Source organism: Trichechus manatus, unplaced genomic scaffold (assembly GCF_000243295.1).
Source record: "Trichechus manatus latirostris isolate Lorelei unplaced genomic scaffold, TriManLat1.0 scaffold00258, whole genome shotgun sequence".
Lineage (NCBI taxonomy): Eukaryota > Metazoa > Chordata > Mammalia > Sirenia > Trichechidae > Trichechus > Trichechus manatus.
Window position 1 is genome coordinate 131378 of NW_004444194.1, and position 8942 is coordinate 140319.

The window sequence follows — 8942 nt, forward strand, 5'->3', positions numbered from 1 at the left end:
TATACATTGTAGGGGTTCATGTGCTTCCTGTCAGGCTTCCTCACACTCCCATGATCCCCACCTCGTCCACCACTCAGGGATGTGCCATCACCAGGTGGCATCATCTCACACACGGTGGGGGGCCTAATACCAGGAAGAAAGCGGTGACAGGCTGGGACAGGGCCTGACCCTCTTCTTGTGTCCCCAGACATGAACAAGTGCAGCTCCAGGCAGCACAGGTGCCACAGCTCCACCCACTGCCTCTACAATCAGGAAGTAGAAGTGCCGCCTCCACCTAGGCTTGATGCCTGTCTTAGTCATCTAGTGCTGCTCTAACAGAAATAACACAAGTGGTGGCTTTAGCAAACGGAAATTTATTTTCTCACAGTACAGGAGGCTAGAAGTCCAAATTCAGGGTGCCAGCTCTAGGGGAAGGCATTATCTCTCTGTAGGCTCTGGATGAAGGTCCTTGTTTCTTCAGCTTCTGCTTCCTGGTTCCTTGGAGATCTCCACGTGGCTTGGCATCTATCTTCCCCATCTCTCCTTCTTTTGCTTGCTTGTTTAATTTCCTTTATATCTCAAAAGGAGGAGCCCTGGTGGTGCAGTGGTTAAAGCACTCATCTGCTTACCACCAGCCACTCTGTGGGAGAAAAATGTGGCAGCCTGCTTTGGTAGATTTACAGCCTTAGAAACCCCAGGGGGCAGTTCTACTCTGATCTATAAGGTCGCTATGAGTTGGAATCAAAACCAAGCAATGGCTTATATCACGAAAGAGATTGACTCAAGACACACCCTACACTAATCCTGCCTTATTAACATAACAGAGAAAACCGAATCCCAAATGGGCTTATAACCATGGATTTAGAGGTTAGGATTTACAACACAGATTTTGGGAAGACACAATTCCGTCCATAACACCAGGTATGGATGGAGGCAGGTCACACAGCCCTAGGAGGCTGGAGAAGATTCTGAGATTCCTATAAGGCCAAGGGCCCCCTAAGGCCCTGCCCAAGGATTCACTTCACCAGAGGTCCCAGCACCGGGCAAGGGCCTTCTGGAACTGGGCTTCCCCTGCAGAGCCCCCTGCCCCTGAGAGCACCCCCTTGACCTTCCTCATGTGTCTCATGCAAGCAACTCCTTTGAGACTAGCCATGAAAATATACGGAGCTACCAGGAAAGAAGCTGGGTGTCCAGGGGGAGTATCCCTGGGGGCCGCAGACAGCAGCTAATTAGTGACTGGGGTGAAGGTGTTTCAATACTGTCACACATATACATTGTAGGGGCTCATGTGCTTCCTGTCAGGCCTCCTCACACTCCCATGATCCCCCCCACCTCGTCCACCACTCGGGGATGTGCCATCACCAGGTGGCATCATCTCACTCGGGTTGGGGGAAGAGGACTAATACCAGGAAGAAAGGGGTGAGGCACTCAGAGGAGAAGGGGCCTGACCCGGGCTGGGTCTCACCTCCTGCATCTATACTAAGGAAATATACACGTGCCGCTGTCAACAAGACTTGACTCCCAAACTCGGGTTCCAGAGTAACCAAATGACTACCAAATGTGAAGTTACCTGACCTTACTTGACCCCAGACGCCACCCCCAACACACACACACCTTCCCAACCAGTAAACCATGTCCTGTCCCTGCAGAGATGTCCTTCCCCTCCTGGACCCGGCCCTCTGGAGTCAGCAGCCAGGTAAGTGGCTCCGGCGGGTTCCAGGAAGCAGGAAATCCCTCCGCACAGCATCCGCCCCTTTGCCCTTCCTCCCGGCCCCCCTACTGGGCTCTCTGATCCCTTTGTCTCTCTCCCTAGAGCCTCTCCCGCTTCTTTGACAAAGTTCAGGATCTGGGCAGAGACTTCAAGCCAGACTCAGCTCATTACACCATCAAGGTAAGGATGGGACCCAGGGGAGACACGGTGGAGTTGTCCCACGTAGGCCGCGGGCATCCTTGGTCCGAGGGAGACCGGCTTCAGTGGAGAGAGCCCTGGTCTGAGCCCTGCCTCTCCGGGGTGGGTGGTGGGAGGAGGATATTCAAGATGGGTATTCGGTACACTCTTAGACACCTAAGTGCACTTTTCTCTTACTGCTCCTGGCTCTTAGTTATGGCATCTTGATATTCCTGCCTAGGGTGACCTCTGAGGAGCCGGGGTCCCAGGTGCAAGGACTCCCAGGGATTCCCATCCAGTGCCACCTTTATCCCCCAGACTAGACAGTCTCCAGGGTCTGTTCTCTGGAGCTGATTGGTCAGTGTCTTTGGGCAGCCCCTCTGACCGGTGGCCAATGAGCTCTGCATCTCATCCTCCAGAACCTCACATGGGAGGTGGATGAGCTGCTGGAGACCCCCGGGGACCTGGAGAACCTGTCTCACTCAGAGCAGCACTGTGTGGCCACTAACCTGCTTGATGGCCTGGAGAATGTCCTGAAAGTCCTGAGCAAGTTCCTGCCCAAAGGGCCCCTAACCCTGCGTGCTCGTGCAGGCACAGGTGAGTCCCTGGTTCTGTCCAGGTCTCCTGCTCTGCCTGCTCCCTGCCAAATCCTCCCCCAGCGCCACTGGAGTTGAGGCACTACACTTGTGTCCTGGGTTGTTCTCATAAACAAACTAAAATCAAAGAAAACAAGAAATACATAAAACTGTCAATAGTATACATTTTCATTATAATATAAATTATCAGAAGATTAAATAATAATTAGGAAGAATTTAACAAACTAGACACTGTTTCAAACAAAGACGATTCCTTGCATTTGGAAGGATACAAATTTTTATATTATTTATAATTTAAGTATGATTTTCTTGATTGAGATAAAATTCATATAGCATACAAATCATCATTTTTACCATTAAAAAGTGAACAATTCAGCGGCATTTAGAATAATCATTACGGTGTACAACCATCACTTATATCTAGTAACAAAATATTTTCATCAACCCAAATGGGAACTTCACACCCATTAAGTAGTCACTCCCCATTGCACCCTTCCCCAGCCTCTGGCAACCACTATCTGCATTCTGTTTCTGTGGGTTTGCCTATTTAGAATATTTCACGTAACCAATGGAATCATACAGTATGTGACCTTTTATGCCTGGCTTCTTTCAGCTAGCATAATGTTTTCAAGATTTATCCATGTTATAGCATATGTGAGTATTTCATTCTTTTTTATGGATAATATTCCATTGCCTAGATAGATCAAGAAGCCTTGTTTATCCATGCACCAGTTGACGGACATTTAGTTTGTTTCCACCTTTTGACTATTTCAAATAGTGTTGGTATGAACATTGTTTACATGTTTTTGATTGAATGCGAGTTTTTATTTTTCCGAGTATATGCCAATGAGTGGGATTGCTGGGTCATATTGCAAAGCTGTGTTTAACTTTTTGAGGACTCGCCAAATTGCTTTCCACGGTGGCTGCACCATCTCACACTTCCGCCACCAATGTATGAGGGTTACAACTTCTCCACATCCTTGCCAACATTCATTATTTTTATTTTTCTTTTTTTTTCTTTTGAATATAGTCCTTCTAGTGTATGTAAAGAGCCCTAGTAGCACAATGGTTAAGGCATTCAGCTGCTAACCTAAAGGTCAGCAGTTCAAACCCACCAAGCACTCTGAGGGAGAAAGATATTGTAGTCTGCTTCCGTAAAGATTTATAGCCTTGGAAACCCTATGAGGCAGTTCTATTCTGTCCTATAGGGTCACTATAAGTCAGAATCAACTCAACAGCAATTGGCTTTTGGTTTAGTGTGTCTCCAGTGGTATCTTATTGTGGTTTTGGTTTGCATTTTCCTAGTGATTTTGTTGTTGCATGTTATTTCAAGTGCTTGATGGTCATTTGTGTATCTTCTTTGGAGAAATGTCTATTTTAGTCCTTTGCCTGTTTTTGAATTGGGTTGTCTGCTTTCTTCTTGAGTTATAAGAGTTCTTTATGTATTCTGGATACTAAACCAGCACCACTTGTTGAATTGTCTTTTCCCATTGAATGGTCTTGGCATCCTAGTCAAAAATCAAATGACCATAGACATATGGGTTTTTTTTCTGAACTCTTAATTCTAGCCTACATTCTATATATCTATCCTTGTGATAGTACCATGCTGTTTTGATTACTATAGCTTTGTAGTTGCTTTGAAATCAGGAAGGTGAGTCCTCCAACTTTGTTCCTTTTTTTTTTTTTCCTTTAATTGTGCTTTAGGTGAAAGTTTACAGCTCAAGTTAATTTCTCATTCAAAAATTTATAGTCATATTGTTTTGTGCAATCCCCACAATGTGACAGCACACTCCTCCTTTCCACTCTGGGTTCCCTGTGTCCATTCGACCGGTTCCTGTCCCTTCTTGCCTCCTTATCCTGTTTTCGGACAGGAACTGCCCATTTGGTCTCGTATATCTGATTGAACAAAGAAGCACATTCCTCATGTGTATTATTTTTTGTTTTATAGTTTTTTAAGATTTTTTTTGGTACTCAGGGCCTCTTCCAATTCCATATGAAATTTAAGATCAGTGTATCCATTTCTGCAAATAGGTCATTGGGATTTTAGGTAGGAATTGCACTGAATCTGTAGATTGCTTTGGGTAGTATTTTCATCTTAATAATATTAATTCATGAACACAGGATATCTTTCCATTTATTTAGGGTTTTTTTTTTATTTCTTTCAGCAACATTTAGTGGTTGTCAGTGAATAATTCTTGCAACTCTTTGATTAAATTTACACATATAGATTTTGTTGAGAATATTTGTGTCTATATTCATAAGGGTGAATGATCTATAGTTTTCTTTTCTTGTGATGTCTTTACCTAGCTTTGACCTCATAGAATGAGTTAGGAAGCGTTCCCTTCTCTTCTGTTTTTTGGAAGAGTTTGCAAAGAATTGGTGTTACTTCTTTAAATGTTTGGTAGAATTAATCAGTGAAGTCATCTATCTGGTCCTCATCTTTGGGAGATTTGATTATTGATTCAATTTCTCGTTATATTGTTGTTGCTGCTGTTGTTGTTAGGTGTCATCGAGTCGATTCTTACTCAAAGCAACCCCATGTGACAGAGTAGGACTGCCCCATAGGGTACTCTAGGCTGTAATCTTTACAGGAACATATCACCAGATCTTTCTCCTGAGAAGCCACTGGATGAGTTCAAACCACTAACCTTTCAGTTAGCAGCCAAGCTCTTAACCATTGCGCCACCAGGGCTCCTTTCGTATATCTGTTCAAATTTTCTATTTCTGCTTGAATTTAGTAGTTTGTGTGTTTCTAGGTATTTGTCCATTTCATCTAGGTTATCTAATTTCTTGTCATACAATTGCACATATTATTCTCATGTAAGGATTAAAAGAGAATATATAAATACACATACATAAAAAATGGTATTACATCAACCACATTACTGGCACAATTACTAACCTAACTTCCTTACCTTATGTCATCCCACAACTCATAGACCTGTCTCTGGATGTGATGGAGCAAAGAGTCAGGGAAGTCACCTTAGGCCAGAATTACACAAGGATGTTGCTGAAATGGGACACAGAACAAGAACCTAAAGACTCTGGTAATGCTGAGGTGGGGGAAGGGAAGGCCACTTAGGCCTGGTGGTGGAACAAGATAGCCAGGGATGTGATGCACAGAGAATTCAAGATTAAGGAGAAGTGTGGGGTGAGTGGGACTAAAAGAAGAGGAATAGGTGATAAAGAAGAAGTGCTTTGGGGAAAGGGCCCCTGGTGGGGACTCTAAGAAGTCAATCTTGGCCTCGTCCTCCAGACCCTTTTGTGGTGGGCCTGGTCTCCATTCCAGGGATTGGCAAGCTGCTGGCTGAGGCGGCTCTACATGAGACACACAAGAGCTTGCAGTGGGGAGTCTCCTCCATCCTACTCTCAGATGTCAACTCTGCCTTTCTGAGCAACAGTGACACTCAGAAGCTCAGCTCCCCAGTCACCTTTATCTTCTCCCACCATGTGAGTCCTGGAGGGATTTAGAATGAATGTGAAAGGAGCCTGAGCCCTGGACACATCCTTGCTGCTCAGTTCAGCCTTGGGCTCAGAGGTGCGCCCCATGGGTGCATCATGTCCCCAAGAACATCGACCCTTCCCAAGCTAGCTTTGGGTCAGCGCCTCTGAGCACCAGGACTACCAGCTCACATCTGTGCCCTGTTCCTACAGCCAGTGACACTTGGGCCAGGGCAGAAGGTGCTCTGTGTCTTCTGGGAGCATAGGAAACATGGATGTGGTCACTGGGCCACCACAGGCTGCAGGACAGTGAGCACTGAAGACACCAACACCACCTGCCACTGCACCCACCTCAGCAGCTTTGCTGTCCTTATGGCCCAGTATGATGTGCAGGTGAGAGGACTGAGAGAGGATGCATTAGTCATCCTTTCAGGGTAACAAGTTACCACAAACTTGGCAGCTTAAAAATCACAAATTTATTACATCACAGTTTCTGTGGGTAGGAAGTCCAGCCCAGGGTAACTGGGTTCTCTGAAAAGGGTCTTACAAGACTGAAATCAAGGTGTTAGCTGGGGCTGTGATCTCATCTGAGTCTTGGGGTCCTCCTCCAGGCTTTCTGGTTGTTGGCAAAACTCAGTTCCTTAAGGTTGTAAGACTGGGGCCCCTGTTTTCTTGCTAGCCATCAGCCAAGGGGTATGCTCAGCTGCTAGGAGCTACCTGCATTCCTTCTCATGTGGCCTATCACGTGTCCTCTCATGTGGCCTTCTCATAACATAGAAGTGTTCCTCTCGAGGCCAGCAAGAGAATGTCCCTCACCTCAAATCCCTCTTGAACTTTGAATATCTCCAGGAGGAGCCCAGATGCTTTAAAGGCCCACCTGATTAGGTCAGGCCTACCCAGGATAATCTTCCTATCTTTAAATCAGTTGCTTAGAGAACTTAATTTCATCTGCAGAATTCCTTCACAACAGCACCTAGATTGGTGTTTGATAACTGGGAGAAGGTGTGTGTACACCAGGGGTAGGGTTCTTGGAGGCTGTTATGGATTGAGTTGTGTCCCCCAAAAATGTGTGTCAACTTGGCTCAGCCATGTTTCCCAGCATTCTGTGGTTGTCCTCCATTTTGTGATCTGATTTAATTTTCCTATGTGTTGTAAATCCTAATCTGTGCCTCTGGTTAATGAGGCAAGATTAGGTTGTGTTAAAAAGGATTAAGGTGAGATGCAACAGCTTTACTCAGGTCACAGCTCTGATCAGATGTAAGAGGAGTTTCCCTAGGGTGCAGCCTGCATCACCTTTTATCTTACATGAGATAAAAAGAGAGAGAGGCAAGCAGAGAGATAGGGACCTCAATATCACCAAGCAAGAAGAGCCAAGAAGCAGAGTGCATCCTTCGGATCCAGGGTCCCTGTACTGAGAAACTACTAGGCCAGGGAAAGATTGATGACAAGGACCTCCCCCTAGAACTGACAGAGAGACAAAGTCTTCCCCTGGAACTGGCACCCTGAATTTGGACTTCTAGACTCATATGGTCTACTATGCCAAGAATGACACCTTGAAGAGGAATGGCGCTGCATTCATCATCAAAAAGAACATTTCAAGATCTGTCCTGATACAATGCTGTCAGTAACAGGATAATATCCACATGTCTACAAGGAAGATGAGTTAATACAACTATTATTCAAATTTACGCACCAACCACTAGGGCCAAAGATGAAGAAATTGAAGATTTTTACCAATCAATTTCTGCAGTCTGAAATCGATCAAACATGCAATCAGCATGCATGGATAATTACTAGTGATTGGAATGCAAAAGTTGGAAACAAAGAAGAAGGATTGGTAGTTGGAAAACATGGCCTTGGTGGTAGAAATGATGCCAGAGATTGCATGATAGAATTTTGCAAGACCAACAACTTCTTCACTGCAAATACCATTTTCACCAACATAAACAGCAACTATACACATGGAACTTGCTGGTTGGGATACACAGGAATCAAATCAACTGCATCTGTGGAAAGCGATGATGGAAAAGCTCAACATCATCAGTCAGAACAAGCCAGGGGCAGACTGCGGAACAGACTATCAATAGCTCATAAGCAAATTCAACTTGAAGCTGAAGAAAATTATAACAAATCCAAGAGAGCCAAAGTCTGACCTTGAGTATATCCCACCTGAATTTAGAGACCATCTAAAGAATAGATTTGATGCGCTGAACACTAATGACCAAAGACCAGACAAGTTGTGGAATGACATCAAGGACATCATACATGAAGAAAGCAAGAGGTCGTAAAAGAGACAGGAAAGAAAGAAAAGATCAAAATGGATGTCAGAAGAGAGTCTGAAACTTGCTCTTGAACATCGAGTAGCAAAAATGAAAAGAAGAAACGATGAAGTAAAAGAGTTGAATAGAAGATTTCAAACGGCGGCTCGAGAAGACAAAGTAAAGTATTATAATGACAAGTGCAAAGACCTGGAGGTAGAAAACCAAAAGAGAAGAACATGCTCAACATTTCTCAAGCTGAAAAAACTCAAGTCTCGAGTTGCAATATTAAAGGATTCTGTGGGCACAATACTGAACGATGCAGGAAGCATCAAAAGAAGATGGAAGGAATACACAGAGTCACTGTAACAAAACTGGTCGATGTTCAGGCATTTCAGGAGGTATCATACGATCAAGAACCTATAGTACTGAAAGAAGAGGTCGAAGCTGCACTGAAGACACTGGCGAAAAACAAGTCCCCAGGAATTGACAGAATACCAATTGAGATGTTCCAACAAATGGATGCAGCTCTGGAAGTGCTTACTCATCTATGCCAAGAAATATGGAAAGCAGCTACCTGGCCAACTGACTGAAAGAAATCCATATTTATGCCCATTCCAAAGAAAGGTGATCCAACCGAATGCGGAAATTATTGAACAATATCATTAATATCACACGCAAGTAAAATTTTGCTGAGATCATTCAAAAGTGCCTGCAGCAGTATATCAACAGGGAACTGCCAGAAATTCAAGCCAGATTCAGAAGAGGATGTGGAACCAG

General features: G+C 44.5%; 1 protein-coding gene across 6 annotated transcripts in view; it reads left to right on the plus strand.

Moving 5' to 3' along the window:
- Positions 1 to 8942, plus strand: part of ADGRE2 (adhesion G protein-coupled receptor E2) — a 50324-nt gene that overhangs the window by 23027 nt on the left and 18355 nt on the right. For 3 of the 6 annotated variants that reach the window (XM_023724721.1, XM_012559522.2, XM_023724718.1), the window contains exons 6-11: positions 1629 to 1675; positions 1793 to 1870; positions 2287 to 2464; positions 5403 to 5510; positions 5720 to 5913; positions 6118 to 6297. In XM_023724721.1, the coding sequence (XP_023580489.1) occupies positions 1629 to 1675; positions 1793 to 1870; positions 2287 to 2464; positions 5403 to 5510; positions 5720 to 5913; positions 6118 to 6297 (785 nt within the window). The remainder of the gene's footprint in view (positions 1 to 1628; positions 1676 to 1792; positions 1871 to 2286; positions 2465 to 5402; positions 5511 to 5719; positions 5914 to 6117; positions 6298 to 8942) is intronic. The other 3 variants (XM_023724720.1, XM_023724719.1, XM_023724717.1) reach the window with 2 other exon arrangements.